Source organism: Macrobrachium nipponense, chromosome 11, assembly GCF_015104395.2.
Source record: "Macrobrachium nipponense isolate FS-2020 chromosome 11, ASM1510439v2, whole genome shotgun sequence".
Lineage (NCBI taxonomy): Eukaryota > Metazoa > Arthropoda > Malacostraca > Decapoda > Palaemonidae > Macrobrachium > Macrobrachium nipponense.
Window position 1 is genome coordinate 1,176,883 of NC_061087.1, and position 21,448 is coordinate 1,198,330.

The window sequence follows — 21,448 nt, forward strand, 5'->3', positions numbered from 1 at the left end:
AAAGATTAGCTTGAGGGATAAGATGGATCAGAGTTTTGAAGAGTATTTGGTCATCTGAAAAGTAAAGAGAATTAAAGTTTAGTGAAAAATTTTTAATATTCGTATCTTTTGTGAACCACTGTATATTTTGGAATTGGCTAACTATTCAAAAAAGGTTATGTAGCTTATATATATTATAAACCAAAACAAACCAACCCCCTCTCATAAATATATGTATGTATATATATATATGACCTATGGGTCAGGCTCCCCGTATTTAGGGGATTTTGATGAGGAAAAGGCTAATTGGAGGGGTTGCTGTAGTAGTGTTTAACACTCGCCCCAGGTTTATACCAACACCTTTTTTTATAGGTGAGTGAGTCAGAGAGTTCTGACATGTCCAATTTAGCAGTTCTCTGGTATTATAGCAATATTTTACTTGAAATAACGCTAAACGGACTTATTTCACGGGGCGACACAGCTTACTCGCCCAGAAATAGATTTTTCCTACGTCAAAATCCCTTATATATAGTGTGTGTGTGTGTGTAAACTTATTCAGTGAAAGATATTGTGTTTCTTGGCAAGTCCAAGGGCTGGATGTCAGTGATGATAATGTGGATGAATTAGAGGAGGTGCACAAAGCAGAGCTCACCACTGAAGAAATGCAGGACCTACAGAGGAGCAACTGGCAACAGCTGAGGAATTCGTATTAAAGGAGGTGGAGGAAAGGGAAAATGCCCCTAGTTCATTAAGAAAAGAAATGTGTGAAAAATGGAGAGTTTCATTGAAAGATATCACAATGACAAAGTTGTAACACACCTTGTTACAAAGCTGTTGAAAGACAATGCTCTCTCTCTTACTTTAGGAACCTTTTAAAAGAGAAACAAACATTCTTGGACAGGATTTTAGTGAGACAAACTGTGCATCTGCAGTAGAAAGATAGACAAAAGAAACATCCCAAAAGCACAGTTGCCCACAATTTTTATGGAAAGGTCCTGCCCTTCCAAACAATAACAGCTCTCCTTTTTACCTTCCTCAATACTTACTGTATAGGCCATTAACTCCCTCAAATTACAGGTATAGTGAGAGTGAGAGCAAATTTGCCTGTATTCCATCTGTCCACTTTTTTTTTTTTTTTTTTTTTTTTTTTTTTGCATAATAGGCTTCTTAGTTTTGAGGAAATACCTTTAATTATTGTTATTTGGAAGCCTGAAATGGTTTAATCCAATCCTCAGTACGTATTTCTTAAAAAGGACACTGTTTAAATGACAGCCTTCTGGAATTAATTAATTCATTAACCGAGGAATGACTGTGCACATATATAATTGTGTATGTATATATATAGGCAGTCCCCAGTTTATGAGAGAGATTCCATTCTTTTGCCGCGTCATAAACCAAAAATTGTTGTAAACCGGAACATCATCAAAAATCATTTTAAAAACTCCTATGGGTGTATTGAAAATGACGTAAACTGCATTCTTATTGAGTTTTTATTAAAAAAAAACTCCAAATTTTGATTATTCTGCTGCTTTGGAGCCATTTTTTCTGGTGTAACCTTGGAACATTTATCATAAACTGGGAAATAATTTCTGATGAATATATTAGAAAAGTGTTGTAACCTTGGGACATCATAAACCGGACCCGTCCTGAACCAGGGACTGTCTGTATGTGTGTATATATATATATATATATATATATATATATATATATATATATATATATATATATATATATATAGTTTATGAATAGTATTTTAAATGCAACTGATTAGCAAGGTTTCATTGATGTATATATATATATATATATATATATATATATATATATATATATATATATGTGTGTGTGTGTGTGTGTGTGTGTGTGTGTGTGAATATATATATATATATATATATATATATATATATATATATATATATATATATATATATATATATATAACACACATACACACCACATACATACATACATTTATACATACACACACACACACACACACACACACACACACACACACACACACACACACACACACATGCAGGCATTCCCCATATATTGGCGGGGATTCCGTTCCTGACGGTGTAACAATAACTGAAAATCACCAATAACCAAAAATCGGCAATAGCAGCGCTTATCGATGCTGATAACTGGGGATTGGCACCGCTGTTAAGTGGGGATTAGCGCCAATAGCCGGATATTTGCTCATATTGACGCCGAAAATAAAGTTATCGTTGTTGATAAACAATTGCCTAAAACCAGATCGCCGATAACCGGTGATTGCCTGTTTACATTATATAATGTATGAGTATTTTTTATTGTAATTAGTATCAAGTGTTATTTGTTTCAGTGTAATTTTTCCTACTATCAAGACTGTTATTTTTATTTACAGTAAATCATCCTATTCATGGATATGCAGCCCCTTCAGGTTCAGTATTGCGCTCTAGTTTTAACTTCCCTGCTTTTGATACCGTATCAAATGTAGTTGTTGACTCAGTTGCTTATGATGCTTCTAGTCATGAGAGTTCACCTAAAAAGACTACACATGAAAGTGATTTGGAGGCACTCCTTCGGACTTACTTCCCAGAAACCTGGTTATGGGAGGTATCTACTATGTTAGTATTTTATGGTTAATAACATTTTTTTCTTTTAATGTTAGTATTTTATGGCTGATAACATTTTTTTTCTTTTAGCCGATAACATTACCATGCAAACTGCATGTGATTGTTTCTAGCCTTGAATAAATCAGTTCTAAATACAAGCATGCATCGTTGTTCGTTCATTATTGGCATGTAAGTTTAATGTAGATGCTTTTTCTTTGCAGTGATTATGAGCAGGAGAGAGTGATAGTAATTCAATCCAGTTGTCATTGAATTCAGTCATTCACAAAGGAAAACTGTAGTACCTGTAACTATGGAGTTTTCATATTTGCAGATTTTCAGACATATTTGTGTTTGGAAGATGTAGTTGTGAGTGATGTCATTCTTTAAAGAGATGGAGGTAATTTTGAGGTAAAGTGTTCACCAAGGAAAGAAATGGGTGCCATAGTTGATGTTTCTTCCTTCTTTTTGGTGTTTGAGCAAAATAATTTAGATAATTGACCAATTATGTACACAACATGATGCTCAGTTTACTATTACTGTTGACGGGAATTTGTTGTTAGCAATTTCAGGTTGGGTGTTAGTTTCGGTTATAGAGTTTAAAAGAAAACAGAAGGATTGAGATAACTGATGATCCACCTAATCAGATGAAACATGAACATTCATACTAGACTGTGTGTGTAAGAGAGAGAGAGAGAGAGAGAGAGAGAGAGAGAGAGAGAGAGAGAGAGAGAGAGAGAGAGAGAGAGGGGGGGGGATAGGTGAGGCTTGCTGCACTCAATCAGCTACCATTTTGAAAGCAAAAGAAGTTAGGGTTATAAGTATGAAAAAGAATGCAAGGACTTAGACATGTAGTAATGATGGTAAAAACGGTCAAATTTCCATTGAAAACAGTGAAGAAAATAATAATCATAACATATTTGATTGACGGCATAACCTTCGGAAGTATAGATAATTACAATGTAAGGCAAAACTGTCAGAAATAAAGTTGTTTACAATTGTCATATAACAGAAAAAATAGTTCATGGATTTAGCATGAACCCTAAATCCTGGAATGTAGGTCAAGTAAATACATTGTTTTACTTGACATGAAGTTTTTACATAAACTATATATATATATATACTATATATATATACTATATATATATATAATTATATATATATATGCATATACATATATTAGCATATATATATCTAATATATATATATATATATATATATATATATATATATATGCATCTTTTTATATATATATATATTATATATTATATATATATTATATAATATATTATGCTCATATATATATTATATATATATATTATTAATATATATATATATATATATATATATGCATATATAATATATTTATATATCTCTTCTATGATATATATATAGGCATATATATATATCTATATAGATAGGATATAGATAATATAGATATATATTATATATAGGATATATACGATAAAGATATAAGATATATATATATAGTATATATATATGTAATATGGAATAATATAATAATAGCATATATATATATATATATATATATAGATATATATATATATTTATTATGCATATATATATATAGTATATATATATATATATATATATTGATATATATATATATATATATATACACATCACACACACACACACACACACACACCACACACACACACACACACACACACACACACACAGTGGTCCCCCCGTATTGGCTTGTGATGCGTACCAGACCCCCGTGAATAGTTAGAACCCGCAAATAGTTGGAACCCCTATAAAGATGCTTAAAACCTATTTCGTTTGTTAAAACTCAAGAAAAAATCACTTAAAATTTTCACACCTGGTTTATTTTAATAGTTTTATCACAAAAAGTGCATTTTATGATGAAATTGATAAAAAAACCAGAATTTGTGGGTATTTCTCATAGAAAAATACTGCGAATAGGCGAATATTCCATGAATAATGCAGGAAAATATTCCCGAGAGAAGTCCACGAATGTGTGAGTCCACGAATCCGGAGAACGCGTATAGGGGGGGTCCAATGTGTATATACAGGCAGTCCCCGGGTTATGACGGGGGTTCCGTTCTTGAGACGCGTCGTAACCCGAAAATCGTCGTAAGCCGGAACAACGTTTGGAAATATGTCTTAAACTAATAAAAAGTTATAAAAACCTTACTTGTAATCCTTTGGGTTACGACTACCATGGTTGTTTTTTCCTGTTAGTTTTTTATGTACAACCTGGAGTTATTTTCATAAAAAAATAATGGTTCTTGAAGGTAAAAACTATTGTAATCCTCTGGTGACACTACATTCTTGAAGTTTTATGTACAACCTGGAGTGATTTTGCCAAATCTTGAGGGCTACAAGAACAGTTGATTACTATTTACGTATCATATAGACTAATTAAAGTAAACGTATCTTTAAATAGGCTTATATATTAGTATCAACAAAACATTTCCTGGCATGAGTCAGAGGCTGTTTAATGAAACGAACACTTCTCTGTCCTATCTGTTCAGAAAATAAACGTTACGTCAATCCCCGAGACCATTGTTGCCAAGACGTCTCTCTCTCTCTCTCTCTCTCTCTCTCTCTCTCTCTCTCTCTCTCGTCCTCTCTTCTCCTTCTCTCTCTCTCTCTCTCTCCTCTCTCTCTCATCAAATTACACTGGAATCTTGACATACGATTGCCCTAATATACGAATGTTTTGAGATACAACAGAAAATTTGCGAAAATATATGCTTTGATATACAACGAAATATTTGAGATACGATTTTACGATGTGATAGTTGTATAGGCAACCGATAAATGGCGTTCAGTCTGTTTGTTGGTGCTGCATCGTTAACACGTCGTTGTTTAGTTTGTTGTATTTGTGCCTATTTTTCGTGTTATTTTGTCTATTTTATTATTAACCATGGGTCCCAAAGCTAAAGACAAAGCAGGTGATAAGAAAAAACCCAAGAAAATTATTTCGATGGAAGCAAAACATGAAATTATAGCAAAACGAGTATGGTCGAAATCCTTCTACAATATCCACGATCATCAAGCAGAAGGAAGCTATAAAAACCTTCCAAAGGCATCACCATTATTTCTAAACTACGAACTGATTAAAGAATATAAATAAAAATTAGTTTAGCAATGTTATTTCATTCGTGTTTATTACGTAGTTATTAGTGTACATACGTAAATGAAAAGAGAGCAAATTGTTCCCTGCCACCCTTCCCTACCTCCTCCCCCTGCTGGCCTCACGTCATCTTTCGTTGTGATAAGTAAAATTCCTTTCTTTTTTTTATTGTGTGTGTTATAACTCGTTTATATGTGTATAAATTGTGTATATTATATGTAATTTAGCTGTGTTTAGGTGTGGTTTCATAGCGCTAGAACGGATTAATACAAATTACATTATTTTAAATGGGAAAAAATGCTTTGAGATACAACTGTTTTGATATACGACGATGGTAACGGAACAAATTAAATTCGTATGTTAAGGTTCCAGTGTACTGGATAATGTCTCTCTTTGGATACTTCGATTTTGCCAAATCTTGAGGGCTACAAGAACAGTTGATTACTATTTACGTATCATATAGACTAATTAAAGTAAACGTATCTTTAAATAGGCTTATATTATTAGTATCAACAAAACATTTACTGGCATGAGTCAGAGGCCGTTTAACGAAACGAACACTTCTCTGTCCTTAACTTGGAGCGTCGGAAGATGCCTCTCTCTCTCTCTCTCTCTCTCTCTCGTCGCTCTCTCTCTCTGATCAAATTACTGGATAATGTCTCTCTTTGGATACTTGGAATTTGCGTTGTAATCTAACCAGAAACTTCGTTTTGTTATTATTACTGGAAACAAGCAATGATTTTTTCATTATTTGCGCTTTTGGACTGTTATATGTAAACTTTGCGCACCGCAAGCTAGTATGTATGTATTCATTCGCTCGGAAACTAGTTCCGCATATGAGGCTTCACTAAAAAACATCGAAAAATACGACATAAAAAGTGTTAAAAGTCATCATAACCTCAAAATTTTTGTTGTAATCTAACCAGAAACTTATTTTTATTAATATACTGTGCTAAACTATAAAGGATTTTTATCATAGTATGCGTTTTTTAAAAGCGTCGTTAACTCGGAGCGTCGGAAGCGTCAGCGTCGTAACCTCGGAACAAGCGTCGTAACCCAGGACGGATTTTTCCATTGAATATTTAAGAAAAAGCGTCGTAACCTCGGAACGTCGTAATCCGGAACCGTCGTAACCCGGGGACCGCCTGTGTGTGTATATATATATATATATATATATATATATATATATATATATATATATATATATATATTGTGTGTATTATATATGAATTTTTATGACAACCTTGATTCATGTTCACACATTAAGCTACAAATGTCCTTTATTATCCAATTTGCTCTACCTTGGAATTGATATATTTTCATGTGTTAGCCAAAGAGGAAATTTTTGGTTGATAATAATTTCGTCTGCTTGTGAATTCGAACCAGTGCATAGAGGATAAATCAGGACTTCAGCGACACCTTAACTGACCAGGCACAGTTAAGGCGTCACTGAAATCCTGATATCTCCTCTATGGTTTTAACATATATGAAAATATATTAATTCCAAGGTAGAGCGAATTGGATGTTAAAGCATTTTTTGTAAATATATATATATATTGACTGGTAAAAATGTTCTGTTACAACAGAATTCCAGCTAATAAAAGGAACCTACAACAATACTGAAATATACAAAGTACTGTATTTCAGAGACTGCGGTCTCTCTTCAGGTGGGTAATGAGTGAGGAAAGTTACAGAAAAGGTTTTATTTATACCAAGAGATCCACCCACAGATAGTCATTTTACTAGGTTACCCCCACTGATAATTTCTCTATTCTTCTTTAGCAATAGTTGAAGGAAGATTTAATTTATGATATCTGAATCCCAGGTATCCTTTAATATGTTCATTACCTGTCTTTGTTTAATCAGCGCAGACTCTATCATCTGGCCATTTTACCGACATTTGCTCCTTTATGGTTATTTATATGGTTAAAAATAGCTGAGCTCTGTTGTCCATACCTAACTGACCGTTTATGTTGTATTTATCTCTGATTTTCCTGTAAAACCGGTGTAAGATTGGTCACAGTTCAGGCATGGGATTTTGTATACCCCTGTGAGTTTTGGGATTGTCTTTTGTTGGATGTTAATCAGGGATTTCTGGGAATCTGGGTCACTGTCTTAATCCTGTCCAGGTGTTGGATTTTGATCTTATTGTTGGGTATTGCTCTGGTCTTGTCTTGTTTGTTTATGAATCTCTTTCTCAATATATGGTCAGGATACCTTAAAGACGAAAACTGCTTACGAATTAGTTCAGATTCCTTTTCCAGGAAATCTGGGGAACAAATTTGTAAGGCTCTTATGAATAAGTTGCTAGCTACTCCTATCTTGATAGAAATGCCATGATAACTAAAGTAGTGCATATATGAAAGTGAGAATGTTGGTTTTCTGTATATGGTAAATTTGTATTCTGTCGTGTCTAATTATCAAAACATCAACCACGCCTCAGCGGCGTGGTTGATATGGTATTAGCTTCCCACCTTGGTGGTCGCGGGTTCGATTCTTGGCCATTCCATTGAGGAGTGAGAGATGTGTACTTCTGGTGATAGAAGTTCACTTCTCGACATGGTTTGGAAGTCACGTAAAGCCATTGGTCCCGTTGCTGAATAACCACTGGTTCCATGCAACGTAAAATCACCATACAAACAAACAAACAAACAAACAATAAAACATCAAGAAAAGAAATTTTTTTGTCTGTTTCCCATTCAACTTTAAATTTAATGCTGGGCACTAATGCATTTAATTTTGAAAGGAATTCATTGAAATTGCCCCATTTATTATCCCAAATGTTAGAATATGATCTACTTATCTCATCCACAGCATGATTTTGGGTTTTATTGCATTTATTACTATTTCAAAGTATCCTATGTATAGATTGGCTAAAACAGGACTTGAAAGGCTACCCATGCTACACCTGAATTTTTGCTTATTGAATGACTCCCTGAATGAAAATACGTTATTAGATACACATAATTCAATTAACTTTATTATTTTGTCAAAAACTTTTTTTGCATCAATCAATCAATCAGAGCTAGTGGGAAATTATCTGAATAGGTGCTAACTTTTCCCTTAAGAACCGTAGAACGTCCTGTACTGGTACTTTTGTGAATAGGGAATCTACATCGAGGCTTAAAAGTTTTATGCTGTGAAGAGGTATATGTGCTTCTCTGGATTTGTGACAAAAATCTCCTGAGTGTTTAATATGACTGGGAGAAAAAGTGCTTAAGAAAGGGGGAAGGAGGCCAACTAACCATTTAGAAATTTTATAACTGAAAGCTCCGGCACATGGCATGATAGGTTTAAATGGAAGATTGTCTTTGTGAATTTTGGGAAGGCCATAAAAGTAAGGTAGTTTTGGGTCAATGACTTTAAATTTCTGTGGGGACGTTTTGGAGTTGATCTTTCGTCAATTTGTCGTAAGTGTTTGTGTCACTAAGGAGTTGGTTAATTTTGTGGAGGTAGAAGTTTTGGTCCATGATTACGATTTTGCCGTCTTTGTTGGATTTACTTATTATAACATCTAACTTTTTAGCGAGCAGATGGCTATCATAAATCTACAGGGGACAGGATATTTCTTAAGGTTAATTCAAGCATTTAGTAAAATTCCTTTCGGTAAAACATATCTCTTCATGGCTGTAATTTTTTTCAGATATAAATTTATCAAAAGCAACTATACAGTCTATTTTATTTTTAGGGTGTGGCATAAAGGCAAAGTTAGGGGGGTGTTAGATAAATTCAAAACTTTACCTTGTTGCTCAAGATTATTCCAGGTGCTATTGTTTATTAAGTTATTTAACTTCAGGAAAGTCTGTTGGAATGATTCGCTATTATAGGGAGCAGTGTCGGAACAAAATGAAACCAGATACCTGTATATTTGGTCTGTTGTGAGGAGACGAAGATTAGACTGGGTTACTGGAAGAAAAAATTACAAACTAGAAACAAGACATCCTGGCTTTTGACAAAATAATAAATATGTGTATCTAATGTATTTTAATTCGGGGAGTCATTCTTTATGCAAAAATTAGTGTTTAACATGGGTAACCCTTTAAGTCCTGTTTTAGCCTATCTATACATGGAATAAAACCCAACAACTTGCTGTGGATGAGATATTTAGATGATATTCTAACATTTTGGGGTCATAGGTAGGGCAATTTCAACGAATTCCTTTAAAGATTAAATGCATTAGTACCCAGCATCTGAACTAATTCATAAGCAGTTTTCATCTTTAAGGTATCTATCCTGACCATATAACTGAGAAAGAGATTCGTAAAGCAAATATAATTTTCAACTAACCCCCTCAAGACAAGACCAGAGACACACCCATCAATGAAATTAAATCTCACACCTGGACAGAATTAAGACGGTGACCCAGACTCTTGGAAATCTAACCCTTTTGCCTTTACCTACCCAAATACCCTAGGCTAATGCTTGATTAACATCCAGCAAAAGACAATCCCCAAAGACACAGGCATATATGGAATCCCATGCCTGCACTGTGACCAATTTTACATTGGTTTTACGGGAAAATCGCTTACCCAGAGATTAATACAGTTAGGTATAGCTAACAGAGCTCGGCTATTTTTAACCGTATAGGTAACCATAACCATAGAATAAACTGGAATTTGTCACCTTTTAAGTTATATCAGTAGATGTTGGTACAAAAGCCAGATGATATAGTCAGCGTTGATTAAACAAAGACAGGTAATGAACATCTCAAAGGGTGCCTGGGATTCAGATATCATAGATAAAATCTTCCTTCAACCAAAGCTTAAGCAGATTAAAGAGAGATTATCAGTGGGGGGTGACCTATGGATGGATCTCTTGATATAAATACTGCCTTTTCTGTAACTTTTCTCATTGATTACCTACCTGAAGAGACAGCAGTCTCTGAAATATAGTACTTACTCTCTATATTTTGGCTTTTTCATGGGCTCCTTTAATATATATATACAGTTACCATCCGAGTTACGACCTGCGCGAGTTACGTCCACCCGTACTTACGACAGTGTCCGACAGGGGTCTATTTTTTTATATTTGGCGGCGTTTACTGTTTGGCAGCGCGGTAGCGTAGTGCGTGCGGCGCGGTATGACAGTTACGACGGCGCCGGCAGCACAGCATCCCAGACTTGAGTTAGGATGTGATGAAGAAGAAATTGAAGAACTGATAAGTGAAGAACCTGAGGAATTAACAAATGAAGAACTGTTAGCAATAGAAGAAGAAAGGAAAGCTGAAGAAGAAAGAAGAGAGGAAGAAAAGGAAGTTGTAGAAGAGGAGGAGCCCGAACGAAAGTTTACTGTAAAGGGATTATCGGAAGCCATACAAATGCTTAATACAATGCTGCATAAATTGGAAGGAATGGATCCGAATGTTGAACGGTTTGCCCGGATAGAGAGATCTATGCAAGAAGTAATGAGGCCATACAAAGAAATCTACGATGAAAAGAAAAAGCAGAAGATCCAAACGACACTTAGCATGTTTGTCAAACGAACACAAAAGCCCGCCTCATCCAGCATCGAAGCCACCCCCTCCCCTACATCGGCCAGCGCAGTAACCACCCCTTCCCCATCCCCTGCCTCGCCTGACTTAACAGCTGATCTTTCTTTCGACCGTGCGTATGAAGAAAGTGTTGATGACGTCGAACCAAGCACCAGTGAACATTAATTTTGAGTGTTGTTTTGCTTATTTTTTTACATGCATATGTATTTTCTATTTTGTACTACAGTACTGTATGTTCTATTTTTGAACTGTAACTTTTCTATTTTCGTATTTTGATCTTCATTTGTATTTTTGTATAATAAATTCAACTGCAGTAATAAATATTTTATTTCTAAAACCATATTATATTAAGATGTATGTACGTAGTATATCAACTAAGCAACTGAAAAAAAAAGCTAAATACATTGCACCTACAGTATAATATTAAAAATATCTCTATGATAAAATGATAAAAGTGAAACTAAAAGGCATAAAAATGATAAATACATAAACAGCTTGTACGTATAGTACAACAGTAATATTATTCAACAGAAAAAGTATGATAAAAGTGAAACTAAAAAGCATAAAAATTATAAATAAACAGCTTGTATATACATATGTACAGTAATATTATTCAACAGAAATATATGATAAAATTATAAAAGTGAAACTAAAAGGCATAAAAATGATAAATAAACAGCTGTATATACACAATAATATTATTCAACAGAAAAGTTACTTAAAAATGCAACACATTCATATCATATGTCTCGAGTACAGTTTAATCTTCCACTTTAACCGAGTACTTATAATCCACGTGTCGGCCATTTTGGCTGGTATTTTCGACTAACGACCATTCTGACATACGACCTGTTGGTCGGAACGGATCTAGGTCGTAACTCGGATGGTAACTATATATAATATATATATATATATATATATATATATATATATATATATATATATATATATATATAGTATATATATATATATATATATATGTATGTATATATCAGTGGTCCCCCCATATTCATGGGGATGCGTACCAGACCCCGACCCCCCGTGAATAGTTAGAACCCGCGAATAGTTGGAATCACTATAAAAATGCTTAAAACCTTTTTTTGTTAGTTAAAACTCAAGAAAAACCCAATACAAATTTTTATACCTGGTTTTTTTAATAGTTTTATCACAAAAAGTACATTTCATGATGAAATTGATATAAAAAAAAACAGGAATTTGTGGATATTTCTCATAGAAAAATACCGCGTATAGGCAAAAAATTTTCCTCGAATAATACGTGGAAATCTTCCTGAGAGAAATCCACGAATGTGTGAGTCCGCAAATCCGGAGAACGCGAATACAGGGGGTCCACTGTATATATATATATATATATATATATATATATATATATATATATATATATATATGTATATATATTTACACCTTGAGAGCTCTTGTAATATAGCTCTAGCACCACACCACACCAGCACATTTCAAATGGTTTCACTTCAAATAAACTGTGGGGGATAGGTATGACACACACACACACCCCTGCAAGTAGCTCAAATCTATGAAACCATACTTGAAACTATGCTAAAAATGCTTACAACTGCCTATTTTGACTAAACATGCTTATAACTGACTATTTTGATAGTTTTATGACAAAAAAGTGCATTGTCATGAAAACGATATGGAAATACAGTAATTTGTGAATATTTTTCAGTGAGAAATAGCGCAAATAGGCGAATTTTTTGCGAATAATGGGTATACGCATCCATATGAAAATCTGCGAATAGGCGAGTCCGCGAATTGTGAGTGCGAAAACAGAGTTCGCTAATTACATATATAGATATATAATTTACAAATACATCCATACTTGTATGTATATCTATATATAAATGAGGAAATGTCTGTTAGTTTGTTTGTATGAACACTGTACAAACCCACATTCTTGACCAATTTTGGTGATATATTATATGTCGGTATCAAACCAGGAAAAAGGTTAACATCGGATCATTGGTTGGATAAAGTGCAGGGTGGGAAGGAGGTGAAATGTAAAAATTATTGAAAACAACAGATATTAGTGCTTAATCTATAGTTTTCGAGGCTGCTGAGAAGAATGGCGACACTCCCGATGCCCTTAAGTCCAGGTTTATCCCCAATAGGGAGGTGGGATGGGGTGACATAAAAATTACAGAAAATGACAGATATTAGTGTTCTCTTAACAGGAATTGGAGAGGGAGAGAGAGAGGGTGTGTATCGGTTGTCATTCAGAGACTACCTGGGCAGTGCCGGGTTGGTCAGCTAGTATTATATATATGTGTGTGTATGTGATATGTATGAGAGAGAGAGAGAGATGCAGTTTATTTGAAGTGAAACCATTTGAAATGTGCTGGTGTGGTGTGGTGCTAGAGCTATATTACAAGAGCTCTCAAGGTGAAGATTTTTGTAGAGAGTTTATCTGTTTTTCAAGTCCTAGAGATTTACAGACAAGTGCTTAAGGCTGTAGTTCTCATTTACTCTGCGTCAGCATAACTTTCCAAACTAACACTTAATTCTTTCGTCCTCTCTTTCCCTTTCTCAGAAGAAAATGTTATGGGATGCCGTTGCAGATTGATTTTCAGATCACAGTTCACATGCCGACACTTCATATGCTTTTGCAATGTGTGCCAGATCATTTTTATTTGTAGGTTTGGCTCTAGGTGATGGAGTCCAAGGGCTTCACAATAATTGTAAAGCTCCAACTTTGACTCTCCGTAGGGGGTTAGTGCCATCGGTGCACCTCATACAATGCAATTTAATTATTCCTTTTACTGGTTTTACTCTCGAGCCTGTTTTCCTTTTGAATCCTTGTTGTGCTTCTGTAGTTTCATCTTTCTAGGGCTAGCTATTTTAAGAGGTCGTAGCTCCTCTGGGGTTTTGATATCTCCTTTAGGTTTTTGTTTCGTCTTTATAGAAGAAGGTGATTGGTATATGTAAGGCCTATCTAAACCATCCTTGTTTGTGCTTGTAACAGGGTCTGGAATCATATTTTCAAAGGCTTGTTATGTGCAATTTTCAGTAGGCTGTAACGGCCTTTTAGCATTTGCTTTGGTTTCATTGCCCATTTTTGTGGCTTTTACAACTACAGATGTATTCTCTGGATTTTCTTTTGGACGACCAGATACAACTATATATCATGCGGGGAAGTTGTTACTGATTGTAACAACTAGCCCTGAGCGAATTATTTTCCTTCTCCGCATAAATTTTGCTATCATTTGATTATGGGAAAATGAAGTCTAATCACGTATGAAGCGTAAAGACAGTTGTTTAAAAAATCGCATTATTTTTCAGGGACACTAGTTTCATTAAGATTTAGGAAAATAATACGAAAGGTCAAACTATTTACTCCGTGTATCCAAAAACAGTTTATTGCTTGTAGTTTCGCAGACGGGTGATCAACCTGTTTTGCACTCATTGAGGATAAGGCATCTGATGCTGACGCCTAATCGTGTGAAGAACCTCGGCGTCAACTATTGCTATATGATGAAGATATTGACAGAGTATAAACCGCAACTAGCCCCCAGGCCAGGTATCATATATATTATATATATCATATATATATATTAATTATTATATATATATATTATATATATATATATATATATATATATATATATATCTATTTTTCTAGCATTTCCTTCCATGTTGGGCATCCACACCTGTATTTTTGCAGACATGATTAATTGTAAGAAATGTAGTGTTTTAGAAGAGTTTTTTTTATATTTTTTCTTTCTTCCATCTTATTTTCCATCCTCTCCTAGCAATTTGTTCATAATGCAACTGTGACGTTTTCCACCGTTACCTTACTCTTAATATCCCTCTCAGTGCTGAATGACCTCATAGCTCCCAGCACTTGGCCTTTGGCCTAAATTCCCTTTTGCATTTCAAAATTTACATTTTATTCAACAGACAAAATGAACACAAAAATATAACAGAAAAGAAATTGATACACTAATTTAATACCAAAGTAAATTAAAAGTTAAAATGGACTAAATTGGAACATTTACATATATCTGGTAACAGAAACTCCAATCTGAGCTTTATGTATCTATGACTCGAGTAGTACAAATGGAATGAACGATGATGGTACTTTGCTCCTTACAGACAGAATTTGATGTAAACTGAAGGTTAATTTGTATCTCTCCCATCACGGATGAACAGTAATACAAAATGAAAATGGAATTCTTGCCAACAACAAAGCGCAAAATCCATAACAATGCATTTAGGATAAGATCGCTAGTGCATAATAATTCTAGTAGCAAATAAAAAAATGGGGGGGGCGGGAGAACGGTTTCTCAGAAATGTTATTTATTATATGGAAATACATATTATGAATGTCCAGAATACATATCACAGCTAAACTAAGGAAGCCAACTCATCTACGCAGCTATTCCCTATTTGTATATCATTTATGAATTAAATACAAAAGAATACATATCTAAAATAGCACAACTTCAGTGTATGGCGATAAAAAGTCAGTAATTAGTTACTCTGTCTCAGCTTTGTATATATATATATATATATATATATATATATATATATATATATATATATATATATATATATATATATATATTATATATTTATCACACTGTGGGGTGACATTTCTTTACTCTGCATCATTAATCTAATTATCACTATCTTTTTAGAAACGATAGCTGTTCATTGGAGATTTATTCTGGTAACAAAGTGTTACTCAGTAACATAAAAAACGACAGAGATGGTATTATTCACTTTCACTTTGACATAGGGTCTTTTATCCCAGGCGGCTTATATAAAGCATTAGTATACCACTGGGGATATACGATCTCATAGGATGTAGTCTTGTTCAGTAACACCAAAACAGTGAAGTAGAGAAGCCTTAACATTCTTTCTATGGCACCTTCTGTTATAAAGATATTTCTAAATACTAATGAATAATGCAATCTCTATGAGCTGTGGTAACATTATCCCTTTTAGACTTTTGACATTTGAAATACAATCTGAAGATGGATACTGCACAAAGGGGTTGGACTGGTGTCAGAGCATACAGCATATTTTTACAGATAGGAGACCCAAGGCCACCTTCTTGATTTGGTTTTTCATCCCGTAGACATCTCAAACTGTTGGACTGGACTCACTCGTTGACTGTCTCTTGGACCCGGTAATGATGTGATTCTGCAGCTTTCAAGTGACAGCAGTTCTGTTGTGATTAACTTCTTAATCATTTGTTCTCTCTTGGCTAGGCCTATGTGAAGATTCTGAAGAAGGTCCCAAGGTAGATGAGTGTCTCATTGGTTAGGACATCCACCAGACGGGACTCTTTTTCGCCTGGCTATTGCGATCCTAGGCTCACTAACAACGATTGTCAGAATGTCCGTTCCATTGTTTTGTGGGTGGCTGGGGGGCAAGATGAGAGATTGGCACACAGGTTCACTTAGTATTTTCTCTCTAACGCGTGCTCTGTAATGAAAGACACAGAGAAGATATTGGTGGCAGTTTAAGCCACGTATTGCTGATAGATTGAAAGGGAAAGAGAGAGAGTATATGGGGAATAACTGCAAAGGTTTATTTGGCACGTCAATCAGCGAGAGTCTCCCTTCTTTAATCCATGCAGGTGGCTGTGGTTTCAGCCAAGAAAGAATGAAGTCCATACCCCCTCTTGTATCTCTCCATCTTACTGTTTCATAACAACGTAGGTCAGTGACTAACATATACTTATATATTGTAATAATATTTGCCAGAACATAACTTGGAATTTTTTATTCTTAACATTGATCAAGACAAATGGTCATTTTGAAGAGTGAAATCCCCAAGAGTCTAAGATGGAATTAAAGGACTGATACTGGCAAAGATCCCATGATTACCAAATTTTCACTCGTACCTTCCAGACAGTGATTGATTGTGACACCTGACTTGGTCAGTATGAAAAGATATAGTATGACATTTTTCAGTGAGCAGTAAGGTCAATGTTAGAGAAAAGGCCCATAATGGTTATCATTCTGCGGTGGTTAATACTATAGAGGGCCCTGGTATGATTGAAAAAAATTTTAACTAGTAAATAGCAAGTTATTAGTGTCATTTCTAGTATCCTGTTTCACTTGCTTCATTTAGAGAGAGACTGTCTAAATTGGCAATAACATCTTCGGATAAGATAAAGAGGTGTTAACAATTATCTTTGTTTGTATAAAATGTAGGGAAATTTTTTAAGGACCAGACTTGTTATTAGACTTATTTTGTAAAGAAGAAGAGGTGTTCCTGTAAATTATATTTGATTTCAGTAAAAATATTTCATGATAAATGAGATGCTTGAACAACTGAAAAGCATCTCTAACACACACACACACACACACACACACACACACACACACATATATATATATATATATATATATATATATATATATATAAATATATATATATATATATGTATATATATATATATATATGTAGTATGTATGTACGTATGTATGAGAGCCAAGAACTTTCGGTCTAACACGACCCTTTAACTTAAGGTCGTGTTAGCCTTTCTATTTTCCTCTGTGGCAAAACCTTTATATATACTTCGAAATCAAGTTATCATATATATATATATATATATATATATATATATGCATAAAAAATCACAGTAAATGCACGTGACTTTATTAAATAAGTGAATATTAATGTCAAGAGTTTAGTAATAAATAATTCTCCTAAAGATCTTCCCGGCTGCATATATGAAATTCCTTGTAAAAAGTTAGATAAGTATATTACGGACAGACCGGTAAATATCTTTCACAACGAGTCAAACAGCACTAATATTCTGTGAGAACTGGACAAATATCAAATGCAGTATTCGTACATATGAGAGATTTGGATCATCCTAGTAACTGGAGTCAAGCAAGAGCCTTAATCCCATGTAATGACACAGTTAAAAGGAATATCATTGAATCTTGTTTCATCAAGACAAATACAGGAAATTTTATAAATTTAAGTCTTGGTTTATTCAAACTCGATGCCTTCATAATGAAAGAAGTTGTAGATGAATATAAGCAACAAATTAATTTATTCACTTTTTACATGTTTTGGACTATATGGATATGTTGTAGTTTCTGTTAGGGTTAAATCTATGTTTTACGTTTGTGACAAATATCAAATGCAGTATTCGTACATATGAGAGATTTGGATCATCCTAGTAACTGGAGTCAAGCAAGAGCCTTAATCCCATGTAATGACACAGTTAAAAGGAATATCATTGAAACTTGTTTCATCAAGACAAATACTGGAAATTTTATAAATTTAAGTCTTGGTTTATTCAAACTCGATGCCTTCATAATGAAAGAAGTTGTAGATGAATGTAAGCAACAAAATTAATTTATTCACTTTGTACATGTTTTGGACTATATGGATATGTAGTTTCTGTTAGGGTTAAATCTATGTTTTAAGTTTGTGATCGTTTGATATCCGATAGTCCTTGATTATCTCTTTGATTTTTACCCTTTTGACAATTAACCACCTGGTATTATTAATCTTTTTGTTTACCTGATAACTTTCTTTCCAATTGTATACCATTCATTCCTTAACAATGTCTTAGTAAAGACAGCGCTTGGATTTCTGCCTTAACATTTTCCTGGGGTATTCACTTATATAAATATATATATATATATATATATGTGTGTGTGTTATATATATATATATATATATATATATATATATATATATATATATATATATATATATATATATATATATATATTATGTATACTTTAGGATGTGTTGTCATTGACCTTAGTAGTTGTAATACCATGTAATTTATTATTAATTAATCAATGAGTATTATTTTTGAGTGTGCCCATCAAAATTTGAAGTCAGGACACATATTATGTGTGGTTCCTTTGTTTAACTTGCCTAGTATTATTTCGAATATCGGTACGATGGCAAGTAATGTACGTTAAAGGTAGCACAATTTGGGTGGTTTCTTTAATAAAATGTGATCTAAGAAATTAATTATATAAAACTATGTATATTTTTTGTGAAAAAGAAATTGCATGAAGGATTACTAATGTGATTACATTTTTTTTCCATATTGCACATTTTTACATTTATTTTATTCTTTGATAGAAGCTGCAAAATAAGAGAAATAATGGATTTATAATGCAGATAACTTTTACCATAAGTAGCATGTAACCAGGCTTTCAAGATATTTTCATTTTTCAATTTCTATTTATTTTTCTGGTTGGCTGTTAATTTAGGCCATTCTTGAATTAATTGGTATTAAAAGCTATGGAATGGTTTGCTTGCTTATGTTTTGGGCCATATTTCCTGTTGGGCTTCTGTTTGGTATCATGCATGATGTTAAGATGCCAGCGAGAAGTGTATGTCCCATAGAATCGCTTTGCTTGCTACTGAAGTATTTTATCAACCTACTTGAAATAACACTGTAGTGAATTATTAGTACATATATTGCATGATGCTTAAATTTTATCGATAAGAGTAACGTCCGATAAAATCTTTGTCTTCAATTAAAGTATTGTTATTACTGGTTGTAATGTGCAGTGCCATACTGAAATATTTAATATATTACGTACTTGATTTCTCAAATGTAAGACCTGTGATATAGAGGTGGACTGAATTTCATGGTTATAATAATGACAATAATGTAAAATATGTTTGAAGCTAAAACATATCTTCTTACATACCACAGATCATCAGGCGTCATTGAAAAAGAACTTACACTACCTGACACAATCACTGAATGGGTAGGAAAAGCAGTCTGCGTTCACCCAGTAAAAGGGTTAGGGGTGTCCCAGAGAGCTCCTATCATCACATTCACACCATTCTTCACTGATTTGACTCTACCCCCATCTGTGAAGCGAGGAGAAATTCTTCCAGTAAAAATATCTGTTTTTAATTACCTTGAGACTGATTTGCCTGTAAGTATGTGATTGTATAATATGTATTGTCTAGTTTTAAAAATGCCGATGGCACTTGTAATTTTCATCTTAATTCAGCCAGTTCTGGAAGTCTTTAACAAATTTTATATTATATCGAGTAGAACGCAAATATTCAAGTTTAATATAAAATTTAAGCATTTGTTTGTGAGAGAGAGAGAGAGAGAGACATGAAAAGGTTAGAAGACAACTTGGGAATATGAAAAATGGAAAAGCCCTAGGTCAGTGAAGTTTAACAATAAAACCTGTTAGTGCAAGAAAGTTAAAAAAAGTATAGCAATAATAATATTTAAAGGGAAAGATGATGCATAAAATTGTAAAATTTAGAGGAATATGTTTCCCTGACCTTACTCAAAAGTTCTGAAAGAAAGGCAAAAGTTTTCAAAGTCAACAGTTCTCAGCCTGACTTGATGAATAAGAAGTACACAGCAGAGGCCGTCTTTTTAATGAGGTAGCCACTGAAGAAGTTCCTCACAGAGGAGAAGTTATATTTGGTGTTCAAGGCTCAGCACAATCATGTATTGTTTAGCAAAGCAATTGAGAAAGCTACATACTAGTGTAAACAAAAACAAGCGGCCCTTAAGTGTTGCCATGTGTAGATGACCTAGCGTTAACAGCAGACTCAAGAGTTATCAGAGAATTGTTTAAGGAATGAGAAAGTGGAGACTGAAAATTATAAGCATAAAACAGTTATAGTGATTAGAAAGGTAAGAAATAATAAGCAAGTCAGGAGAGTCGTCATGTTATTGTTGTGAGAGTGTTTTGCTAGTGAAGTCGGTACTTTATCACAAGAGATTCTTAAGATTGCAAAATGTAAATGGAATAAAGCATTTTTTTATTCGGAAAGTGTGTAAGAAGAGCACAATGATAAGAGAGGGAGGGGGAGGAGTTATAACATTTTTGTTACCTGGAAGACAAACTGGAGTGTGAAGACGGTATGTAATTGTATGTGAGACAGAAAGAGAGGGTAGCAATAGCTTGGATGAAGTGGAAAGAGCTTGCACGAAAGTTGGTAAATGGCAGTCTCTTATTCCAACAGCCAACATTCATGGTATATGTAGAAAATCTGTATCACTATATTTATATATATATATATATATATTATATATATATAATATAATATATATATATATATATATATACATACATATACATATATACAAAATATATACAAATGACAACTGATAAATGCTCTCTCTCTCTCTCTCTCTGCCAAAAGCATGCAAACTGTGTAAGGTGTGGTATGGCATAGTTAATCCACAAAACCTGATCAGAAAATGTTCTGCATGCAACATTCCGACGCATCCACAATGTGCTGAATTAA

The 21,448-nt window shown here is 33.8% G+C and overlaps 1 protein-coding gene across 7 annotated transcripts in view; it reads left to right on the plus strand.

Annotated features, from left to right (window-relative positions):
• Positions 1–21,448, plus strand: part of LOC135215322 (alpha-2-macroglobulin-like) — a 494,644-nt gene that overhangs the window by 346,222 nt on the left and 126,974 nt on the right. For 6 of the 7 annotated variants that reach the window (XM_064250089.1, XM_064250270.1, XM_064249915.1 and 3 more), the window contains exon 16: positions 19,878–20,106. In XM_064250089.1, coding sequence (XP_064106159.1) covers positions 19,878–20,106 — 229 coding nt within the window. Of the gene's footprint in view, positions 1–2,365; positions 2,589–19,877; positions 20,107–21,448 lie in introns of all 7 variants that reach the window. The other variant, XM_064250182.1, reaches the window with a different exon arrangement.